The following is a 23,356-nucleotide window of genomic DNA, read 5'->3' on the forward strand; positions in this document are numbered from 1 at the left end:
TTATCGCAATCTTTCAATGCTGATGACGTAACTCATGAAGCAGCTAAAAATGTAACTTGAGGCTCAAACAATTTCGATACTTTCAATGGTACAAGAAAAAAAGATATCAAGCCAACGTTGACGTTCACGACCATGGACCAGCGTGAGGGGAGTGCCATAGACCAGGATGGCGATGATTCGGAATATGAATATGAGTATGATACGTTTGAAGCAGAGGTAAGAGAACCCACGACACCCAGCGAATGGACTTCGAAGCTAAGAGATATGTCAATATAGACAGTTTATATCAACCTCGAGCTATCTTCATCCAACGGGCTGATACGGCCACCGAGAAAGAGATCGTCTACGGCGAGTCCCACGGACTCACCGATTGATCCGTCTTTGAACCCGTCAGTCGACGGGGACGGACAGCAGTATAGCACCGACCAAGAGCAAGAATCGCAAAGCAGGATCCAGATAATGGACCTTCACACATCCAATCCGATAATTTCGTACGGCAACCAGATATTCAGCTGCTCCTGGGCGGACATGATAGGGACAGAGCTGATGTTTTCTCGTGCCTCGGAGAGACTACCTGGCTCACTTCCCCCGGTATGGCGGCATGAAGAGGACAGTAGCGAGCTGCTGTGCGTCAACCGGGTGAGGATCGTGGGCCAAAAGGCAAATTTAATATCCAGTGCTGGCGGCCAGAGCGTGTTAGGCAACGATCCGGCAGATGCATCCAGGGTGGCAGCGAGCAACCAGGCACGATTCCTGGCGCGGCTGGCGAAGGCGAAACATGCCAGGGGCGAAACGGACACTGTCAGGACGGTGTTTCCGTCGAGAAAGAGCCAGCTTCAGGACGAGAAGATTGCGGGGTGGAATAGGGTTGAAGCAGCGGTTGCAGAGGCTGAGAGGTTGAATAAGCTGGCGCTGGAGGGCGATGGAGATGCGCTACTTGCGTTGGAGCGGATGTATGCTGAGCGGAGCAGCCAGGCGTCTTCTAACCAGGGTGGCCGTGGGTCTGGGGTGCAGACGGGATCGACAACGCCTACGGCTAGTGAACCTGCAGGCTCTTGATACCTGAACGGCCTTATGACCGGTCACTGGAATACTCTCGACTACCGCCTACAATTGCGTGTTCAAACTTGAGGAAGAGATCGGTTATTTGAGGATAAAACTGATAAAAGGAAAAAAAAAATTATCTGTCATAGTGGGCGCAGTAGTCAAAAAAGGATGTGCGGAAGACGGATAAAGGAGAAAGAAGCAAACGGGCCCGTACAAGGTGGTTGAGCATCCATTCCGAAAGAAAGAGAGAAAAAAAAATACTGACGTGAAGAAAACCAGCTCCTTGGGCAGGGATATCAAGAAAAAGAAGCAAGGAAAAAAGAAACAAAGCAGCAGAAGAAGAAAGGAAGTTGAAGCCATCTAAACACAACTCCGTTCTATCCCGACCCAATGCCAATTAAGAATTATGGTTCTGAAAAAAAAAAAAAAAACCGAAAGGAAAGACAGCAGAAGGATTGAAAAGAGTGGCCATATTGCTTCATCGACGACCGTATTATCCGAGGCGTCAGGAGAGGAAATAATTGTGAATTATCATTTGTTTTTCCTGGGTCATCTGGTGGTCTCGTCTACCTCCAGCCAGATGAGGCGGTGGGAAAGCCGACTGGAGATGGAGGAGGCGGTGGTGGGTGTTCAAAGTCATCATTGCCTGCGGAGATGTACTTTGGCTGGCTCGAGGAAGACTGCATAGCACGCTGGATGTCTAGGCTGAGAGTTGAGATCGAGAGCTGCTTTGAGCTTGAGCTGGAGCTTTTGCTGGAGCTGTTGCCGGTGCTGGAGAAGACATGCATCTTGTGAGGCAGCGAGGTATGGGGAGACTGTGTCATGGTGGAAGCCATTTTTGGTGATGATGGTTTGGTTTGGTAGTTGAAGGGAATCCTGCCCTTTCGATATTGATATTGAGAACGATGGAAAGATGCTACGTGTCTTTTGGACGATTGAAACGAAGGTTCTTGACTATCAACGGGCTGACGAATATATTGGTAGCTTTATAATGGCTGCCTAAATATGAGGATGAGGCTATAATAGGCCCTTCAGTCCAGGTTCAGCGTCAAAAAAAAAAAAAATGCGGAGAAAGTCTGGGGAAAGAAAGGTGAAGAAGAAAAGAAAAGAAAAAAAGAACAACCAAAGAAGCAGAAGAGACAAAGCTTTTAAATATCAAACAGATATAATAATAAAAAATAGGGGGAGGGAAGAAGCAAGTTACATCGCAAAAAGCGCATAAGTTTTTTTTATTTTCTCCTTCAATACATACTATGTAGTAATGTAAACGACATGAATAGTTAAGGACATGCTGGGAAAATTAAAAAAAAAAAAAGGTGAAACACGGCATGCCTCACCAAATCCCCGATCCGGTATAGCGTTCGAGGTCGGTAAGGCGCCTGGTGCTAGCGCACGACGATATAGACGGCCTATCTCGCTGCTTTAACTACCACGCAGAATATAATTATAAACCTGTTTTTCAATGCTAAATCTTTTTATATTGTATAACCTTTTAGAATATTTTTTATATTTTACTAAAACATTTATTAAGTGGGTTGAGTAGTGGAATACGTTAACAAGTAGTACTATATCTAAATATTAATCTTATACAGAGTACGTGGTGGCTATAAAAAGACCTACATCGAGTGGCTATATCCTAATTCTTAAGCGGCGAATAAAACGACTATCAAAACCTCACCAAGGCCACATAAATTGCATCCAACGACCACCACCTGTGTTGGCCAATTTGGCAATACCCCCATTTATTCCGTACACGATACAAAGTCCGTACCCAACATTATACTATGTATGGATTAATGACTAACCAGCCACTGGGAACAGGAAGGCCATGGCAAGGTACCCAGCAAACAAGAAAAAAAAAAAGTACTTACCAGGAGGTTGAATAATAGAAACTGCCATCAAACGGGAGGATGACCAAGTCCGGCTGCTCCGCCCTGCGCACCTTTTCCTTGACTGGCTGATTGATTTATACGAGGGATTTAAAATTATATTACTTCGCGAATGAATGTACGTATATGCGTCAGGTATGGATGGATGCATGCTTGGATGCATCCAGGTGTGTGTGTATATACACGGAGGATACATATATTATGTGTGAGAGTGAGTGTGTATATGTATGCGGAGTGTGATAATGGTTGGCTGGATTGGGTTGCGCGGTATCCGGTTGGCTACCATGTAAGCTCCCGTCAGCTCTTGTCAGCCTGTCAGCCCGTCGACCGGTCCGAACGTGGGCGTCAGGGATGAAGAAGGGAGCGAGAGGAAGAGGACAAAGGCAGCAAAAAGAAAAAAGGAGCTGGGCTTGGGCGACAAGGACGGCTCAGCCAGCCGGTTGCCGGGGCTGCTCCAGTTTTCACTTTTCTGTTTACGGAGGCGCTGATTACGTAGTTAAGGGGAAACGGACGGAGAAAAGGAGGGGAGAAAGGAAGGGAAAAGGGAGGGCTCCTGTTGACGTGCTGGTGATGTTGCTGTGATGTGCTGGTAAATCTGTGCAATTGACGCTGTAGGATGTAATTGTGATATTGCGTGATGGGAGAGAGTGGGCTGGATACGCCCTGTGTCGTCCATCGTGCATATATAAATCCATGGAAGGGAAGGAGACTTGGTGATTCGGGCTGCATAAGCGTAAGTATGTATCCTTAAAAGCTCCGCGGGGCTAGACTTGAGCTGGGCGATCAGGCGAGGCACGACTTGACGGCAGGAAAGACGGCAAGTGAGCTGGAATGCCTTGTAAATCCAGGATCCCCGACTCGTACGGGCGAGAGGACCGTAGCCATGTTTGACTATTAAAGAGGCGAGTCAAAAAGAGGCAGCCTGCATTCAATAGTCAGGCGGTGGCCTACCCCAGAGTGATCTACTTGCGGAGGGTTATGAATAAAGAGCACTCTTTCCGGGGTGCATATCATAATACAACCAGGAGGAGGATGAGGGAGGATGGAGTTTTATATTAGGCGGTGTGACGAAAGGGCGAAGTTGTTGGGCCCTTTATTTACATCCCAGCAGGGCAAACGGCCAACGGGTTCAACGGTCAGCCAACAAACGGACAGGGCCTGGAACGGGTCGCGATCAGTAAGCCTGGCCGGTCTGTCTTTGATCTGTAAGTCAGAGCTCTCCAGTCCTGCCCTTTGTTGAGGTGTTGCTGTGGCTTCGCAGCTGTTCTGACGTCCAACGTGAAACGGATCAGCAGACAGCGCAGAGTAAGACAGGAGGAGAGCAAGCCCGTCGAAGCGAGCAGTCTAGAGCCGCCTGTCACTGTCAGCAGCGAAGGATCTTGCTTGTTCGGCAGTTGTTGAATTCGTAGTTGAGATATATGTAGTATACGGAGCTATCCATAGCCCGTGGACTCCATGCCGCGTCCATACTATAGTAGTGCGCCGAAGATACAGAAGTAACCGTGTAAGCAGAGGATTCTAGGTCCCAAAGCCTGGTAAGATCGGAGAATTAACCGACAAGGCGAGTTTGAGAGCAAAAAGTGACGCTTTTCGATGTCTCGCAAAAGTCGCTGAAAAGGAAAAAAGAAGCAAAAAAGAAAAAAAGGAGAAAGTCTAGACGCTTAGCTAAGCAGGGAAAGTCACGGGGTTTGGGTTTTTTCACTGCCACATGACTGCTTAGTCACCATGGCTTAAGTCATGTGTTCTTGCGTCCTTTTTTTCCCGACGTTTTCCGTCTTTCCGCCGCCGGGCGCTTCGCCCTTCCTCCGCTAGCCGCCCCACGCGAAACTAGCTTATTAAGGGAGCTTCCTACCGCCTTCCGCTGCTCTCTTTTTTCTGCCCCTCCTTCTTCTCCCCGAAAAGGAAGAAAAGAACTTCATCTCTTCGACGTCTTCTCTGTTTTTGATATAATCCCATGGCTGCGAGCTCTACACAGTCACTCCTCCCGCTGCTCCTATAGCTGCAAACCCCAATTGAAAGAAGAAGTCGAACGAAGCTCTTGAATACACCAGCAAAACAAGAAGTCGAAGCAGAAGAAGACGAAAGATGTCGGACTCCCCTCAGAATGGCGGGCTTCCTGCTCGTCCAAAGCCTGCATCAGACAACTCTGGCTCTGGCACTCCAACGGGCTTCCAGCGTCCCCTGAACAAGCAGCTCGATAACGTCGTGCGTACCCCAGGCCGCCAGCCGTCGCCCCAGCCGACTCACCTGGGAATCCCTGGTGGCACCCACCGTGTCCTGGCTGAGCAGGGCCCCGGCTATGTGGCAGCCAAGTTCGAGGGCAAGGAGGCCCAGATGCTCGCCGGTACGTCAGTTGCATGATGGTTGATGACGGGTTGGAATGCTAATTGGGTGATAGTGTCTGAGCAATTGGAGAACAATGGCTTCATTCCGTACGAGTTTGTGGCCTCTGAGACCAATTGGTTCTACAACCTGCTCGGGATCGACGACATGTACTTCCAGACGGAGACCGTCGAGGCCATCACCAGCCATATCCTCTCCCTCTACGCTGCCAAAGTGGCCGCCTACGCCCGTGACGACAAGCGGCTAGAGATCAGGCTCGACAAGGAGGCCGAGGACCACGCCGTCTACATCGACACCAGCAGGCCAGGGGTCACCACCACCGACGGCCCCCGCTACGAACAGCGGATCGACGAAAAGTACATTAACGGCGCCACGCCCGCCGACAGCTTCCGTGTCGAGACCTTCCGCTCGTCCAGCCCGCTGCCGGACAACAGCGAGCAGCAGCTGCGTTGCTACTTTGTCTACAAGTGCCAATTCGGCAATCCAAACCCTGGGCCCGAGGAGACCAACATCGAGGTCGTTGGTGACAAGCTCTTCCTGCAGAAGGCTACCGACAACACCAAGGCGATCTACCAGGAACTCCTCATCAACGCTGTTGCCCGCTCCGGTCCCGTCATCGAGATGTTTGAGATCGAAGGCAGCCGCGAGAAGAGACTCGTCATCGCCTACCGCCAGGGCTCCGCCATGGGCTTCTTCAGCGCCCTCTCAGATCTGTACCACTACTACCGCCTCACCAGCTCCCGCAAATACCTCGAGAACTTCTCCAACGGCATCACCATCGTCTCCCTCTACCTCCGCCCCACCCCGGGCTACGAGACCTCCCAGCGACACCCACCAATCGAGGCTGCCGTCCATCAGATCCTCAAGGAGATCTCCCTCCTCTACTGTATCCCCCAGAACAAGTTCCAGGGCCACTTCATCAGCGGACGCCTCAGCCTGCAGGAGACCATCTACGCCCACTGCGTCTGGGTCTTCGTCCAGCAGTTCCTCAACCGTCTCGGCTCCGAGTACACCTCTCTCGCCGCAATCCTGGACTCCAGCAACAGCGCACACGCTGAGCTGCTCTCCAAGCTCAAGAAGCGTCTCCGCTCTGAGACCTTCACCTCCGACTACATCCTCGAGATCATCCAGAAGTACCCCGATCTCATCCACAGACTCTACCTCAACTTCGCCAACACCCACTACGTTCAGACCAGAGGTGAGGCCGAGGATGACTTCCTCCCAACCCTCAGTTACCTCCGTCTGCAGGTCGACGAGGTTCTCAACGCTGAGCAGCTCAAGGAGCTCGTCTCCAAGACCGTCGTCAGCGAGAACGACAGAATGGTCATGCAGTCCTTCCTCACCTTCAACGCCGCCGTCCTCAAGACCAACTTCTACACCCCCACCAAGGTCGCCCTCAGCTTCCGCCTCAGCGCGGACTTCCTCCCCAAGCACGAATACCCGGATCCTCTGTACGGCATGTTCATCATCATCAGCTCAGAGTTCCGTGGCTTCCACCTCAGATTCCGCGATATCGCCCGTGGTGGTATCCGTATCGTCAAGTCCCGCGACAACGAGGCCTACGCTATCAACGCTCGCTCCCTGTTCGATGAGAACTACAACCTCGCCAACACGCAGCAGCGCAAGAACAAGGATATCCCCGAGGGCGGTGCCAAGGGTGTCTTGCTTCTAGACGTCAACCACCAGGACAAGGTCGCCGTCGCTTTCCACAAGTACATCGACAGTATCCTCGATCTCCTCCTGCCCCCAGCCAGCCCCGGAATCAAAGACCCCATCGTCGACCTCCATGGCCAGGATGAGATCCTCTTCATGGGCCCTGACGAGAACTCGGCTCCTCTTGTCGACTGGGCTACCGAGCACGCTCGTAAGCGTGGTGCTCCATGGTGGAAGTCCTTCTTCACCGGAAAGAGCCCCAAGCTCGGTGGTATCCCCCACGACCGCTTCGCCATGACCACCCTGTCTGTCCGTGAAAACGTCGAGGGTATATACCGCAAGATGGGTATTGACGAAACCAAGGTCCGTCTGTTCCAGACCGGTGGTCCTGACGGAGATCTCGGTTCCAACGGTATCTTGCTCGGGAAGGAGCAGTACGTTGCCATTGTCGATGGATCTGGTGTCCTCGCTGACCCCAACGGCCTCGACCGCCCCGAGCTCACTCGTCTCGCCCGCAGCAGGAAGATGATCTGTGAGTACGACATCTCCAAGCTGTCCAAGGACGGATACCGTGTTCTCTGCGATGACAGCAATGTCACCCTCCCCTCCGGCGAGGTCGTTAACAACGGTACCGCCTTCCGCAACACCTACCATCTCCGCCCCGAGAAGTACGACATCTTCGTCCCCTGCGGTGGTCGTCCAGAGTCCATCAACCTCAACAACGTCTCCAGCCTCATCGTCGACGGCAAGTCCATCGTCCCATACATCGTTGAGGGTGCCAACCTCTTCGTCACTCAGGACTCTAAGATCCGTCTCGAGAAGGCTGGATGTGTCATCTACAAGGACGCCTCTTCGAACAAGGGTGGTGTCACCTCCTCCTCCCTCGAGGTTCTTGCTTCCCTCTCCTTCGACGACGCCGGCTTCACAGAACACATGTGTGTCGCTAAGGATGGAACCGCACCACCATTCTACGATGCCTACGTCCGTGAGGTCCAGGAAACTATTAAGCGCAATGCTCGCTTGGAGTTCGAGGCTATCTGGAGAGAGAACGAGCGTACCGGTATTCCCCGCAGTGTGCTCAGTGACACTCTCAGTGTAGCCATCACCCAGCTTGACGAAGAGTTGCAAAACTCCGAGCTGTGGGACAACATTCCTCTCCGCAAGGCTACCCTCAAGGATGCTCTGCCCAAGCTCCTCATCGAGAAGATTGGCTTGGAGACTCTTTTGGAGCGCGTAAGTGGCCGCTTTTACCTCATGGTTTGAGTGATGCTAACTTTCCCTGCTAGATTCCTGACAACTACCTCCGATCCATCTTCGGCAGTTACCTTGCCAGTCGCTTCGTGTATGAATATGGCGCTAACCCTAGCCAGTTTGCCTTCTTCGACTTGTAAGTGCTACACTATTCAATTAATCCATACAGGGCCAACAGCTAATTTCCTCTCCAGCATGGGCAAGCGTATGCCAAAAGAAGAGAACTAGACTCTCTCAACACGGCACAGCAGCAGGGCACGGTCCGACCCTCTTCCTCCCTTTTGGATAAATGTACAAGACCAATAAAAGACCTCATGTTTTATTTTTCTTTTTTCCCTTCCCTTAACGTCCCGTCCCTGCCGCTCCTTATCACGAATCGAATCGACTAGAACAACTTCCGAAAATAAAAAAAAAAAGAAAAGCAAATAAAACAGAAAAGAAAAAGACTATGACTTTTGGTTTTTCCTTCCATGTGAAAAAGAAATGAATAGCACACACTGTACATGAATGTTGACATTTGAATTTACATTCCCGTCTCTCTGTCGCGGACTTGACGGTATACTCGACAGGTACTCGGATACATGCACAAAAAGAGAGAATAAAACCAGAACATAGGCGATAAAATATACGTATGATAGTTAGATAAGTGAATAAAGCCCAAAGAGCTCTATTTGTACTCGCCTTTTCCCTTGGTGATTATTAGAGACGATATTAATAGACATCCGATGGTATAGAACTTCAATAAGACACCCAAGTACAGCTGAACTATTGCTATTTATAACCAACGGCTTAGAGTATTAGATATGAAACAGCCTGAAACAGATTGATAATATTAGCTAATATTTACTATAGAATTCTACCACCCGGTCAATTTTTTATACAAGTTCAATTCATCTCCATTGCCGTCTGCGCCTGCGCTTGCTGCTCCGCCCTCGCCTCTTGCTCTGGATTCTTCCACAGGCTCCCCTTCATTGCATCTGGTATCTTGACCACCAGGCTCAACGCCAGTGCCACAGCACACAGTATGATGCACGAATAATACACACTCTGATAGCCGATCAGGCTAAGTTTACCCTCTGCGTTTCCGCTGCTATACCGTCCATTAATTCCATTCGCAACGCTTGTCAGTACTGCGAGACCCAGGACACTTCCTCCCACTTGGAGTGCGACGTTAAACACGCCTGCCACCACGCCCTGGTCACTCTTGTTTGCATTAGACACTACCACGAAGTTCGCAGTGATGTACACGACGCCCAGGCCGGCAATATATAGTATCATGCCCGGGAAGGTGAAGCGCCAGTACGATGTCTCCTGGGTAATGAAGCTAAACAATACCACCCCAGGGATGCAAAGGCCCCAGCCGAGGACGAACATGGCCCGGGCACCTAGTAGAGGAACCAGACGGCCTGCAGCTGTGTTGGTAATGAGGGCGGATATGCCGACAGGCAGGAAGAGAAGAGCAGTGTGTAGAGGTGACGATCCGTAGGACTGTAGTTGGAGTGTGAGGAAGTAGGAACAAGCCTGGCGGACGGCATAGGTTGCTACGGCCAAGACGAGGGTAAGTGTGAAGCTTGGGCTGAAGAGACGGGGGTTGATTAGAGCCTGGGGTGCCCGATATTCGTGCAGTGCAAACACGAGGAGCAGCACGCTTGATATGACCAGTGTCGAGACGATGGAGGGTGAGCTCCAGCCAGCCGTGTTGGCGGAGGTGAGTGCATAAGTTAGGAGGAGGAGGCTAGGGACACCCAGACAGATGCCTAACACATCGAAGCGGATAAGGCGTGTCTTTATGGAATAGAAGAGCTTATTCTCCTCGCGTTCCTGGTCTGTAATCTCACGAGAAGCTGGAGAATGAGCAGTAATTGCTCGAGGGAGGATGACATGAGCGGCTGGCACAACTATTGCTGAGAGAATTAGAGTAATCCAGAAAATCCACCTCCAACTGAGTAGTGCAGTCAGCACACCACCTAGGATCAGGCCGACGATGAATCCCATGCTCCCGGCTGCCGCCCAGAAACCAAGGGCTTTTGCTCGCTCTGCCGGCGAGGGGAAGTAAATTGCCACATGAGCTTGGGCAGAAGGGATGGTGAACCCCGCCCCAATTCCCTGAAAGGCACGCGCGATAACCAGAGCCGTGAAGCTGGGCGCTAGAGCAGATACAAGCGTGAACAGTGAGAAGAAGTAAGAGCCAAAAAGGAGAATACGGCGGTGGCCAAAGATGTCGCCGCTTCGACCACCGAGCAGGAGAAAGCTCCCGAACTAGGACTCGTCAGCATTTATGTATAATCGTAAGGGTAAGGGTAAGCTATTCGGGAAGATATACCGTCAGCGCATAAGCTGATATTACCCACTGTAGCTGTGCCTGGTCAGTGTGCAGTTGTTCACCAATGGTTGGCAGTGCTATTGTAACAGCCGACAAATTTGATACTAGAAACTTGGTGAGCCATGGGCGTAGGAGAACCTAAGAGACCGTACATATTTAGGACTTACGATCAAGGAACATGGTGGAGCAAACAACGGCCAGAATCAGGTTTGGCCGGACTTCTTGGGCTCCATTGGGGATGGCTGCCAGCCTCTTAAGAAGGGCGACATGGCTGCCCATGATAATGAGAGTTGCGACTCGGTCTTCCTAGGATACCTGAAGACCCTGACCCTCTGCTGTACTAGACAGCCTTTCTTTCTTCTCTTTTCTTTCATATATTTCACAAAATGACGTTCAGCCTGGCTGCATCGATGATTTAAATAAGCGCTCTTTACCCTTTGGAAAAAATATTCTCCGCCATTTAGCCAGGTCTCGATGAGCCCGCTATCCTAATAGGGTATCCGACCTACGGCTGGCTGGTAAAAATTAGCACAGCTGGCGAAGGATCAACTTTCTGATGTGACTTGCATTCGTATAGACGCCAAAGGATAGAGTTATAGTTTCCGCCGCGGAGAGCTTAACGATGCTTATCTTAGCGGCAAGCCGTGTGATTGGCCCGGCGGCTCTGAGGAGGGAGCCAAGCCGTGGCGGAGAGATCCTCAAGGAGCAAGCATATCTGGGAGGCAAGTTAGAGACATGACATAAGGGTGTTGACAGAGTATAGGATAGACGGCCTTCATTTTTGTTGAGGTTTATCAATGCGGCCAGCAAGATTTACACTCTTGGGCGGATGGACGGGGAGGTTGAGCTTCGTGGCTACTGAATTGATCTCGCAGCGGTGGAAAAGAGAATAGTGGAGCGCTGTCCTGAGGTTATGATGGTATCTGTACAGGCTATTTGGTTGGGCTTTTGTTTGCAGATAAAGCCTGTGGTAGTATTATCTGTGAGAAATCTCTAGGAATCTTTCATCCTACTTGGTGGCACTGAATGGTAATGGGAAGGCCAACCATAAGCTGGTTCTGGAGCGTTATAGCCACCAGGATATTGCTCTTAGGTAACTAGATGCTAAATAACCCGACTTTGCGTCCTCACGTTTGGATGCCTTCTATAATCTAATCATCCGCAGACACGCGACTCATATGACAATTCTTAGTACCGAGCTCAATATCGCGAGGGCTGGGTTGGTATCATCGGAGTCCCTCAAGTGAGAATTAGATGGGTCAAACTCCTTGTACCTCCGTTACCGATGCGTCCGGTTGTGCAGGGATCTTTTATTTTATTTTATTTTCACTATTGTCGGTATGGCGGGCCGGTTCTCCGGCGCAGACTATGATGGAGGATGTGGATATATTGATGGAGCAGCTGGATGGTACCATCACCAGAAACGGGGTAAGAAAGCTCAGCTGAAGGATGGTGACGTTTGCCACAAGGTGCAGCAGGATCCATAGACTTGATGATTTCCATTTAGGTGACTGGGTTATGTCTAAGAGGAAAACCAACAAGCTGGGTCTCACACTATGCAGTGTATGGATTGTATTAATGAGTCAAACCGGGGGCGAAATAAACATACCGTTTTATTTGACAATTGCAAAGCTGGTGCTGAAGGATGCCTCAACTGCTTTTATAGTGACCTCAATCGTGGCCCCAAAGCCAGAATGGTCTAATGTAGGAATATCCATAGAAATCGCTATATAATAATTCCACTACTCCATTCCCAAAACTAAGCGACAGAAGAACTCGTTTAAGAACCGTTGCCGGATCGTGGTAGACCCCGACTCTGCCATCTTTCAAGCTCAATCTGACGGGCCTAGTATGGGCGCTAACACAGTCTGCGTCTATTCCCTTGTAGCTGTACCAACGTAGTTGCTAGATGCCTGCTCGGGCGGCTCGGTGGTTGCGGGCTCTGAGTGTGCGGTAAGCGCGCCCGGAGCGGTCTATGCAAGTTGCAAATTTTTTCAATAGCTTGATCAGTACCCACCCTGGTAGCAGGTTTATATTAGCTGCTAGGTAGACGCCGGCGAAACGGTCCGCCAGTGCAGGGCACCTATTGCTGGTTGGTTTAAGCAAGGATAACTCAGAGACAGTCTCCGCCATCGTGACGTTGATTAAAGACTCGCTCGCAGTGAGTATAGTCATCGTGCCGCCAATGCACTAGGTAGGTGAGGTTATAGCTTCATTGGCCTATAGAAGACGTGAGTGAAGCCACTGCGAAGCCATAGCAGGGTGATCCTATCAATGTGTCGTCGCTGGGATACGGTAGAGGAGAAGCTCACTGCATAATCAACAGTTCTGAAAGAATAGAACAGCAATATGCAGGCCCTTCAGTGTAATTAGCTCTTTGAGAGTACAGAAGGGCGCAAGTGAGCAGAAAGTGACGGTTTCCGTAGATAATTTTGGTATTTTTGACGCCTTTCCTCAGGCAATGGCCCAATGGTCCAATGATGCGAGTTGAGAAGCTGTTTTTGTATAAGTTGACTGAGAATAAATGTCAAGTTTGTCCTGCTATTATGTGTCACGATAATTGATATCGTACTTTGGCATAAGCTTCTCCCGTGGGTATATCACGTATTCATTCCTAACGTTGATGTGGGATTAACTCGAGACTCTATGGCAAGCTACAGAGTACGAATTCTGCCGCTATGGTTGTGTGGAAATACCGTTTCCTTTGATAGGAGTAGATATTGCCCTTAATCTCGAGATCTCAAGGTGATGATGCCTTGAAAATATTATTAAAGGGTCAGTCTGTGTTTACTCTTCTTTCTTTTTTCTTTCTTTTTTCTTTCTTTTTTCTTTCTTTTTTCTTTCTTTTTTGCGAACATCTCTTCCATTTTTCTCGCCGTGAATCTTGGAACTTCCCTACAAACTGGTTAGCTATATAACACATTATTATAGGAACAAGGTAGAGTATGCAACAGTTTACGCACTTCCCCGTCCATCCTAGTTGGCAGTAGACGTAATATATAGCCTTCACGTTTCTTTTATGTAATTAGCCTTTGATAAGTTGCACTCCAGATGGGCCCCCTGCCGATATTATGTTTTGGAGTACTCCGTATTAGGCGAGATTTTACGCCTCCACATGGCACCCTCGGGGTTAACGTGGGGAAGAGAGTGCGGAATTTCCAAGGGCTGGGGAGTCTTATTATGGAACAAGGCAATGACTTGGGTATATCCATGTCTTCACCCTTGAAAACCTGCCTGTTGGTGAGCAGATTGGAGGAGCCAGGGCAATGACAGATGATCGCCATGATGTTCCGTATAAGGAGATTCTAAACAGGTTTCTTCTTTCACCTTATTAAGAATGCTTGCATCTCTTCTTGATTGCTTGCGTAGGGGGGAAGGGAACACAGTACACCTGCACACCGGTACACCTGTACAAGCTGCCTGTGCCGGGCCGGCTGTCCGAATGTCTTCCTCCCATCTGTACATCCATAATCAAATTTTATCACGATCAGACTGAAGTGAAGAAAGAAAAGACTGATGGTGATGTTTGTCTATTCATAGAATATGGAACCATCTTTGTGGCTACTCGTATCAAGTATGGAGTATCCGTATTTCCGATCCGCAGGCCACATATAAATTTTGCCTGGGCAAAACAGCAGCGGTTGGGTAAGTGTTAATATAGCATCGTCCAGCCGTGTTTAGCTTTGACATAAATGGCTAGGCAGGGGTTACATTCAACTCAACTCCACCTGCTAATCTCTGCATGAAGTACAGAGAATGGAGAACAAACAATATATTGTGTAATATTATCATGTTTCCTGGGCACACTTGAAGTGGCAGTCCAGAGGAGAGACCAAACTACCATCCTAGGGCCCGTATACCGCCTTTTTGGGTGGACAACTTCGGCTGGCGGTTCAGGGGAACTTTTTGATATGACGGCACGTTTTTTATCTTTTTGTTTAAGCTGCTTAAGGTTCGGGAGTGAGAGGCAGCGGGCCAGGGGGAACTCTCTATCCGCTTCCTCGTGGCGCGCGCAGCCTCCACACGCCCTTGACGGGGGGTTGGCTACTGCTATTATTATTAGCAACAAGAAGGTCGAGAGAAGAAAACAGAACAAGAGCATCGAGAGAAAGAGATTGGAGGAGAGCTAGCAAGGGCACAGGTGTTTCTTCTTTTTCCACCTTCCACCTAAGGTGCTTCTCGGCTCTTCTAAAGTCAAACTCGTTTGCCCTGAGCAAATAGAAACCCATGTTGCTCGGTATTGAACCGGCATGAGTTCCTAATGGTCGAAGGCTGAGATAGCTCACATTCGTCCTGTTATCGAGCTCTTCTGCATGAAAATATCGTGGAAGGTCATGACTCAAGAGGGAAATCGGCAGTTACTATGAATGCTTAACCGTTAGCTTTCAATATAAAGTCGGAACAAATGAAACAACCACATGGCGGGAAGCCTTTAAACCCGAGATTCTTTTCTGCAACTGTTTTTCTTTTAAAGTCGTTTGGCCTTACTAAAGACTGATACGGATAATGGGGGGGAGGGGGCAAATTGGCCATATCAAGCCACTCGATGCGCTCAGTTCTGGGCTTATACTTTGGTTTGCTGGCTGATATTCTCCAGCCCCAACGCACGTAGAGGAGCAGACAAGGATTAAACAAGCGAAGCCAGCCAAAACCTCGCGCGGGTTCGGGAGGATAATCCGTCTCCTGCTGGAGTTTGTTGCAACATGCTACACTGCACACACACACTACATGCATAGTATTCTCCACCGACGTGGCAAGAGCTAGACGACTGACCAGAGGAGAGAAAAAATACCGAGATGGAGACCTCCGTCACAAATATGTGGTGGTGCTGTATAAAAGGGTAAATACGGGCACCACTTCGTAGATGAAGCCCGTATAAAAAACCCACTGGTGCATCAGAGAACCTGCCGAATAAACCTTCGTATTGGCAGTGGTTTCGAGAAATAAAAATAGAAAAGAAAACGAGTCCCTCCGACTAAGCGCAATAACCTGTTTTGAGAGAATCGATGCCAACTTCTTTGGTGATAGACAGTAGACGCTTGTTTCGGTTGCTGGAGATCATTTCTTGTGAGTTCCTCGGATGTTTCAGCCGCGCAAGGCTAACAGAGAACTCATGCATGACGCTGGACTTCATCCTTTGCTTCTAGAGCAAATCCTAACGAGGGAAGAAGCCTATAATGTATTTTGCATGAGCCTTCGAGTGTGTGTTGACTAAGGCCAGAGGAATAAGTATTATTCCTCATGGAAGTTGCCGGTAGCTGGTGCACTACCAAAGTATATATATAAATATATGTACTATACGTGGTATTAAGGACAGGCATTTTTTTTTGCGAACGAGCCCTGGGCGTCATCTCCACCCTGTCCTGACCATCCGTCTTCGTCCCCCACACAGCATATGGAGCTATCATGCACGCGAGAGAGAGAGATCGTGGAATTTAGCCGTGCAAGAAAAGGAACTGGTAAAAATCTTCCCTTTTTGCTGGGAAAGTGGATAGGATAATGATCACCATCCTGACCGGCCCCCGAACAACAGATATAAAGAAGATTCTCAGCGGGAAACCCGGTAACCAGGAAAATAAAATGGATTTATTTGCCGAAAGGCAACGTACTGATTGATATTCAACCTTAAATGCTCAGTGTTGCATGGCGAGGCGTTTTGACAATGCTGCATAAGAAACGTCTTTCCAGCCCTTCGCGAGGCCCATGGGATTCAAAGCAGGGGTCCGTCTGGTGCGGAGGAGACGATGTAGGTTGTGTAAGGCAGAACTCGAAGTTCAACAAGGGCCATCTCTTGGCTCGAGTGGTCAAGGGTACAATGTAAGAATTGGGAATACGGAGGAAAAGGGAACCTAAATCGATTTAAAGCCGCTTTTCAAAGATGTTGCTTAAACAGAGCGTGATTCACGCTCTAGACGAGAACAAGCCGCCACAGGAACGGGTTTGACATTTGCTCTCGAATCATGGTGGTCAATGTGTTTGGATAGCGTCGACTATTGGATGGCAAGCCAGGCCAGCATGAAATAAGATAGATGCGCCCGCCCGCCACTTGTTCTCTTTTCTTTTCCATTCCACACCTTTTTTCTTTTTTTTTTTCAACATGACAGGGAACTGCTTGTCAAGGAGATCCTATCCCACGTGTAGACCATGAATACGACGACCGAGTCTGCGCTTTTGCTGGGGGTGCTTGTATATGTAGATGTATTATACACTGCATATGATTATCCTCGAATGACTTACGTCAAGATGCAGCCTGCTCGGTGAGAAATAATAGCGCTAATCATCCTATGGATTCCCAGTGTTTTGAAACTGTATCACCGTATATTTCCTGATTTCCTTGTCGTTGTCGTTATCCCCCTTTATATATATATATGGATCCATGCTGTCACGTCGTGGTATTTGTCGTCTATAGCGCATTGTATATTAATATACAAAAATTATTTTTAATATAGCATTTAATAGCAAGCAAATAGAGGGCGATAACCTACTATGTATGGAGTATATGTATGGTCAAGTTATATATGTAAGAAGTTCGCCGTGAGTTTGCTGGGTTAACATCTATGCGAGCCAATAGCATTCCACTAGAATTCATTGGACGTTGTATTATCCTCTGCGGAACTTTCAGGGGCATGGTACCGAACAACTTCTTTTTTCTTCTTCTTTCCCTTCTTCTCCATTTCGTGCGAGAGAATAAGCTCTGTATGTCCACTGGGAACGGTGTTTGATGGTAACCGAGTTACCGGGCCACGGGTAGGAGATTGCACCTTCGTATGATAATGCCTTGAAACAAGAAAACATCGAGGCAGAGAGTATCGAAAACGTCCATGGGGCTCTCTTTCTCTTTCTCTTTGGCTAGGCCTGATCCGGTATTTCATCTCTTATATGCATAAATATGGCTGCCGACGTAGTATTTGCAAACAAGGCAAAGCTTATATGCAGAAGTATACGGTCCACCCATGCATGAGCCTTGCAGATCAAAATTGCACTCCGCCGTCGTACATGAGATGTGGTACATGCTATACATGGGCCATATATACATATATAAATGATGCCAGATTGGGACATCAGGCTGGGCCCACGAACCCTGCTCGTTTATACCATCTCCTCTAGAAACTCCCTTGGCGTTTGTCGGCTCGTATACTTGACGCTTGTCGGATGCACTGGAAGGCATGATAAGAAGCCGATTGTCTCCCTAGATAAGATTTATACCCAGGCAGTATCACGACCACTCGCACCTGATCTCTGGATTTCTTCATAAACTGCTGCATACCTTATTCTCCTCTCAGCCTCCCTGGTTCGGAAAGTGTGTTAGCCTTTCATAGTTGATAAACCAGCCGGCAATCCCTCTTCTACTCACAAGCTGTGCACACCTTATCTCTACTGATACCCATTTCCGGGCCGAACCGTTCCCGGATCCCACGATGATGAAAGTAAGGGCACGGCGGCTTTGGACGAAAGAGGAGGATACCCTCCTCAGGAGGGCGGTCAATGAAAGCAGTAGGTCACTGTGTTAATGACTAGCGAACCGGACGGAAGCTGATCAATCCTCCTTCAAGTGGCGAGAGGTGGTGACATCAACTGGCATCGTATAGCCTCGAATATTCCAGAGCGAAATAACAAGGACTGCAGAAAACGATGGGTTTATATTCTGGCACCCTCGTTAAATAAAGGAGCCTGGAATAAAACGGAAGATGAGAAGCTGTTGCAAGGGATCCAGAAGCATGGTTTCCGGTAAGCAGCCTCAGCCTCCTGGTATTCCGCTGCGTTGCTCTTTTCCGCTAACACATTGTACTTTAGTTGGGCACTTGTTTCACAGGTTGTAGGATCTAGACAGCCAGATCGTATGTTGAATCTGTACCCGACCTCCAGGTTTGATGGCTACTAACCTTTCTCAATCCCCGAATAGAATGTTCAAGACGTTGGCATGAATCATTGAACCCGGAGATAAATAACGACAGATGGTCACTCTTGGAGGACGAGATTTTGAGAGAGGCCGTGGAGATCTATGGAAGAAGATGGACCGAGATTGTGGATAGATATTTCCCCAACCGGACACCTATTGCGGCAAAGAATAGGTTCGTTCCCCCCTACCATTGTCATCTTTAGGGCCATCGCCTAATTTCTGATGCATCCAACTTTTCTAGATATACACAACGCTTTGGTAGCAATAAAACAGACGGAACGGTGGTGAAGACTTCCGGAACCGTAACCAAGAAGAAAAGTCCAGTGGTGAAGCCCACCATCAACCCAGTTCCACGAACAGAGGAGAATCGGTCCGCCTGCCAAACGATCATGCCAAAGCTCTTGTGGCATATCCCTGATCATACTCAGAGCCAGCCAGCGCGGCTACCAGCTCCTCCGAAAGTAACGGTTCCTGAAGTATGGCCAACGAGCGATATTCACTCCCCTTTGGCTACCGTTCCATCTTACCAACAAGTCCCAAGCCTCACGAGTTCACCGAGCCCAGTATCCATTCCCCACACCCCTTTAACTGATCCAATCCGACATTGTGAGCCTGCCAACATGTCTCCGTATTCATATTACGCCGTCACATCACCGCAGCCAGAGATATGTGCGCCTTCGTTTGCGGATCCGCCACTCAATGGCAACTTTGGCTATGAGCCATGGGCTTCTAATGATATGATATCTCTCCTCCATCCCGGGGTAGTGGGATATGCAGATATGGGGCACAGCACCAGCGTTCCGACAATGGAGCGACGATATGATCACATTAGATTCTCAGACCACACGACTTTATTGACTTTGTAAACAGTGCTATACGGAAAGGTACATATAGCAACGAAAAGCGGAGTTTTCTTGGGCGGGAATATGGCTTTGACCTTGTTTCAAGTTGTTCACTGATTTCGACATAAGCTTCTTCTTCAACTGATGAAAGACGCATATAGATAGATAGACCTATGATTAATGCAATGTTAAAAAACTTCCTCAAAAAGTGGCGTCTGTCCTTTTTCTTTCGTATAATATTTGCCCTTGGCTTTCGACCGTGGCTCTGTAATGTCGGAAGCTCTTAAACCAGCCAATAGCTGTATATCACTTTTTGGCATTGGTTTTCTGTTGAGTATCTAGTTCTTGAGAGCCATGCAAGGTCCGGATTCGCGGATATGAAAGATTGTTTTAATCAAATGTTGCTAGGTAGAAGAGACCGGTATTCATTATTCCCAGCATTTTGACGCAAAACTCCATAGCTGCTCGTGTAGGTGACATACTCCATACTTGTTGCTCTAGAGGCAAGGGAAGACTGTAGGTGAAGCGAATGACTCGTTGGATTTAATAATACACGGCTAAGCCTTAACCGACCTATCTATGTTCAGATGTTGCAGACCGTCCTCGTCTTTTGTCCGCCCGGACTGCTCTATCGTTTTCCATAATTTAGGGTACGTGACTTGCGCCCATTCTTCAGCCTGATCTTTCCAGTATTGGTATGGTATGGAATTATAGAGATTTACAAGCCTATACATTATTTGCAGTTAGCAACAATGACTCAAGTCTAAAAGGAACAAACTTGACATACGTGAGTATCGTCGGTGCAGAACCGGTTTGTGACTCCATTGCCTTAATAGCCTGGGTTGCGAGTTCCAGCTCACAATGAGCTCCCAGAGCGCCAATATAGGCATTGTAGACTTCATCATTGATTAGTATGTCGAGAGATTTCAGTTTCTCCATCATTTTGGTAGCCTCTTCTAGGCCATTATCGTACGATTCACAGACTCGAAAGAATATAATTAGCGTTCGTTCTGACGGGCCTTCTTCCGAGTGAAGTATGTCTCTGAAAATCCCCATCGCTTGGTCTGCTATCCCACAGGCAGCGTAGGCAAGCATCAAGCTGTTACGAATCTTGGTGGTGGGCGCAACCTGAAGATCAAGTTTTAGCATGTTGTGTACTAGGTGCAAACTGTCCGAATCAGCGGCCTTTGCAATTCCTTGGAAACAGCGAGCATAAGTATATGATGTTGGTCGAATATTAGGGTCACCCTTTTGTCGCATATGGCCAAAGACCAACGAGGCAAGGTCAGATCTCTGACGGTCGAAAAAAACGTTCATTATAATCGTCCGAGTTGAAACAGGCGTGGTAGGCATAGCAAGATTTAAAAGCTCGTATGCCTCCCATGCGCTGTCAACTGATTGACTCATATCTTTGATATAGTCGAGGAAAGGCAATCTGATTTTTTGGAGCTCTAACGGATCGTAGTTGTCAATTATGGGCCGAAGTAAGGTAGATACCCCTTCTATATCACCGCAGTATAGTAGTGCCCTACAGAGAAAGCTAAGGGTCATTGGTTCGAACCGGCCACCCACTTCTTGCAGCGTATCAACAAGAGCGTTTACAGTGTCAAAATCGATGGACGCACTTTCCAAAAGACACAGTTGTTTGATGAATGTATTCAAGAAATCGACATCAGATAGATTGAATTCGACCTCTGGAGCAAGGTTTTGGAACAATTCTGCGGCATCTTTGATTTGGCCAGAGTTTACTAGTGAGTGTATTTGCAGAAGATATGTTCGAGGATTGGGGGTTAGGCCCCATGTCTGGGCTATTTGAATAGCCTGGTTGGTCACGTCCGCCTGCTTGTTCAGATTTGCGTATTCGATTATCGTGTTGATAGTGTCAATGGTCATTGTTGCCCGTATTTCCGGGTTTTTGGCAGTCATTTCATCTAATTGTTTGCAGATTGAATCCAAGGAGCGCCCTCGCAAAAGGGAGAAGAGAAGTAAGGCATCTCTAATCTCTGGAGTTGGGTAAGGGGGAAGTGAGCTAGCAATCGTGGCGGCCCATGAATACATGGAATGGCGCAGCGCAAACTTGAGTAAATGTATATTTGCGGTGGTTGACCGTTCGACTGGAAGACCAGCCACAGTCTTGATTGCGTGGAAGTAATCACCTTCACCTAGCATCGAAATTATTTGCTCCTGGAGCTCTGTACCCAAGGTAATACCACATCTTTCCATTTCCTTAAGTACCATTGTTACCTTTGACGGAATGCTCTTTTCGGCCTCTAAGCGTCTGGCCTCTTTGGAAAAGCCTTTCATGATGTCAACCCAAGGGGATAATTCATTGCCCAAGACTGGCATAGATTTCCAGTACGATATGGTGAGCTTCAACGCATCTGCGGAAAAGCCGGTGGACGAGAGAATAGTGATGTACGATATAAACACCTCGAGGTCGGGCTCCTGGCTCAGCTCAAAATTTCCTTGGCGAACTCGACGAATCTGACCCATGATGCTTCTTGCAAGGTCGTTAACTAGCTCAGCCGCGTCTGGACTGAACTTCGCCCCTGACAGTGCAATTAAAGTGTGCTCAAAATTCTCCAGCTCCAGGAATTCGCGTAGAGAGCCCTGGGGGTCCTTGGAAGGGACACTTAAAAGATGCTGGAATGTGCGTATAAGGAGCTCTGCCTGATAGCGTGTCAGAGTATCTTGACCAAGCCGTTTGTCTATAAATCGCATGAACCCCGTCGCGAGAATGAAGGGGGGTGGAGGGCGCGACTGCTGCTCCAGAGCATGTACTAGCTGCACCATAGCCTTGGATCCATGGTCTGAAGAGTCATTATATTTCCCTGTACCAGTTTCAGTTACCCGTCTAATGGTTGGGAAGCCGAATATTTGCCTTCTCTGGACGGAGAGGATGGGACGAAAGGGACGAGCGTGAGATCTCGTGGAGAAGATAAAATGCCTGTAGCATCTTGAAGCTACGAATGGCTTATTCGTAAGAAAACTATTGAACATTCCGGCCATACTAGGATGCCGAGTTGATGTGATTGTCCGGTTTCACTGCTGTTCAAATAGTGGTTAGATGGTTGCATGAACGCGCCGACCTTCTGGGGCACGAAACTCACCGGATATGCATTCTACCACCAAAGCGTCATAGTATATACTTGCTTATCTTCAATTGAACGCGCGCGGCTCTATATCATCGTGTTACGCTTTTTTTCCCATCAAGTCGTTTTGATCAAGCTTGGTGGTTACTTTTTTTGCTTGAGGCTTTGAAGATGAGAAAGAAGTCTTGGCGTCTTGGGCATAAAGAAACTTCTTTAACCAGCATAACAACTCGAAGTCGACAAGCGGCGAACATATATACGACCTCTTCTACGCAGAACTGGAGACGCATTTACTGGTAGATCTTGCAATGGCTACGAAATTGACCTCCTGTCGCCCGCTTCTCTGTCAAGCCACAGGGCTCACCCCCTTGGTATCCTGCCGCTACAACTCAGGCTTTGGAGGAATCACCTTGAGCCCAGCGACAGGTAAGGCGAATATACCTCCATTGATCTCATGATAGGCTTGTTTTATAACGGCTTTGGGTCTAATTACATGCATCTCCGTAGACGCCAGGCTTCGAGGAATCAGGCGGAGACAGGCTCGGAACGAAAAATTCGAGGAAGAGAGAGCCCGGGAACAGAGAATCATCGACCTACAGAAGCAGCAGACTAGAAGCTGGCAAGCTGGCGATGTATACTCTCCGCGCGACCTGAGTCCGGCAGAGATGAAGAAGTGGAGGAAGAGACAGAGCCCTTCAACTGATATCTTCGATGCTCTGTCGCTGAACCCACTACACATGTACAAGGTATTTCCAAGCAGTTCCTACCCGCCAGCCGTTCTCTCTGGTAGGAGTATTTTGGATGATTGGTATACTAATTTCACCGTCTAATAGAATTTCGCCGTGATGTCCGAATACGTGAGCGAGACGGGCCGCATCAAGCCAGCGAGAGAAACAGGTCTACGACGGGTCAACCAGAGGAAACTGTCAAAAGCAATCAGGAGAGCAGTGAGCATGGGGCTGATGCCCAGCGTCCACAGACACCCGGAGATTCTCATGCTGGAAAAGAAGTTGTGA

The 23,356-nt window shown here is 48.6% G+C and overlaps 9 protein-coding genes across 9 annotated transcripts; 6 read left to right on the forward strand and 3 right to left on the reverse strand.

The window, feature by feature from the left end:
• Nucleotides 1-132: 132 nt before the first annotated feature.
• Nucleotides 133-1,059, forward strand: MCYG_04607 (conserved hypothetical protein; the record flags this gene model as incomplete). The annotated part of the gene is made up of 2 exons (XM_002846824.1): nt 133-216; nt 277-1,059. 2 exons carry the CDS (start codon nt 133-135, stop codon nt 1,057-1,059), a joined length of 867 nt encoding a protein of 288 aa, XP_002846870.1.
• A 3,962-nt stretch (nt 1,060-5,021) lies between these two features.
• On the forward strand, nt 5,022-8,411 carry MCYG_04608 (NAD-specific glutamate dehydrogenase; the record flags this gene model as incomplete). The annotated part of the gene is made up of 4 exons (XM_002846825.1): nt 5,022-5,280; nt 5,335-8,165; nt 8,219-8,319; nt 8,378-8,411. 4 exons carry the CDS (start codon nt 5,022-5,024, stop codon nt 8,409-8,411), a joined length of 3,225 nt encoding a protein of 1,074 aa, XP_002846871.1.
• Nucleotides 8,412-9,068: 657 nt separating this feature from the next.
• Nucleotides 9,069-10,785, reverse strand: MCYG_04609 (drug resistance transporter EmrB/QacA; the record flags this gene model as incomplete). The annotated part of the gene is made up of 3 exons (XM_002846826.1): nt 9,069-10,081; nt 10,151-10,330; nt 10,674-10,785. 3 exons carry the CDS (start codon nt 10,783-10,785, stop codon nt 9,069-9,071), a joined length of 1,305 nt encoding a protein of 434 aa, XP_002846872.1.
• A 1,061-nt stretch (nt 10,786-11,846) lies between these two features.
• On the forward strand, nt 11,847-12,741 carry MCYG_04610 (uncharacterized protein; the record flags this gene model as incomplete). Its single annotated transcript, XM_002846827.1, has 6 exons — nt 11,847-11,934; nt 12,014-12,210; nt 12,271-12,355; nt 12,416-12,459; nt 12,557-12,667; nt 12,733-12,741. The coding sequence occupies 6 exons, from the start codon at nt 11,847-11,849 to the stop codon at nt 12,739-12,741; spliced, it is 534 nt and encodes a 177-aa protein (XP_002846873.1).
• A 1,047-nt stretch (nt 12,742-13,788) lies between these two features.
• On the forward strand, nt 13,789-14,636 carry MCYG_04611 (uncharacterized protein; the record flags this gene model as incomplete). The annotated part of the gene is made up of 3 exons (XM_002846828.1): nt 13,789-13,798; nt 14,047-14,151; nt 14,260-14,636. The coding sequence occupies 3 exons, from the start codon at nt 13,789-13,791 to the stop codon at nt 14,634-14,636; spliced, it is 492 nt and encodes a 163-aa protein (XP_002846874.1).
• Nucleotides 14,637-17,374: 2,738 nt separating this feature from the next.
• MCYG_04612 (uncharacterized protein) lies at nt 17,375-17,674 on the reverse strand (the record flags this gene model as incomplete). The annotated part of the gene is made up of 1 exon (XM_002846829.1): nt 17,375-17,674. One exon carries the CDS (start codon nt 17,672-17,674, stop codon nt 17,375-17,377), a length of 300 nt encoding a protein of 99 aa, XP_002846875.1.
• A 250-nt stretch (nt 17,675-17,924) lies between these two features.
• Nucleotides 17,925-19,319, forward strand: MCYG_04613 (conserved hypothetical protein; the record flags this gene model as incomplete). Its single annotated transcript, XM_002846830.1, has 5 exons — nt 17,925-18,000; nt 18,060-18,234; nt 18,301-18,344; nt 18,410-18,578; nt 18,648-19,319. 5 exons carry the CDS (start codon nt 17,925-17,927, stop codon nt 19,270-19,272), a joined length of 1,089 nt encoding a protein of 362 aa, XP_002846876.1.
• Nucleotides 19,320-19,805: 486 nt separating this feature from the next.
• MCYG_04614 (conserved hypothetical protein) lies at nt 19,806-22,257 on the reverse strand (the record flags this gene model as incomplete). Its single annotated transcript, XM_002846831.1, has 3 exons — nt 19,806-19,974; nt 20,036-20,750; nt 20,874-22,257. The coding sequence occupies 3 exons, from the start codon at nt 22,255-22,257 to the stop codon at nt 19,806-19,808; spliced, it is 2,268 nt and encodes a 755-aa protein (XP_002846877.1).
• Nucleotides 22,258-22,648: 391 nt separating this feature from the next.
• MCYG_04615 (mitochondrial 37S ribosomal protein RSM18) lies at nt 22,649-23,356 on the forward strand (the record flags this gene model as incomplete). Its single annotated transcript, XM_002846832.1, has 3 exons — nt 22,649-22,766; nt 22,848-23,086; nt 23,174-23,356. The coding sequence occupies 3 exons, from the start codon at nt 22,649-22,651 to the stop codon at nt 23,354-23,356; spliced, it is 540 nt and encodes a 179-aa protein (XP_002846878.1).

This window comes from Microsporum canis, genomic scaffold (genome assembly GCF_000151145.1).
Source record: "Microsporum canis CBS 113480 supercont1.4 genomic scaffold, whole genome shotgun sequence".
NCBI classification, from domain to species: domain Eukaryota; kingdom Fungi; phylum Ascomycota; class Eurotiomycetes; order Onygenales; family Arthrodermataceae; genus Microsporum; species Microsporum canis.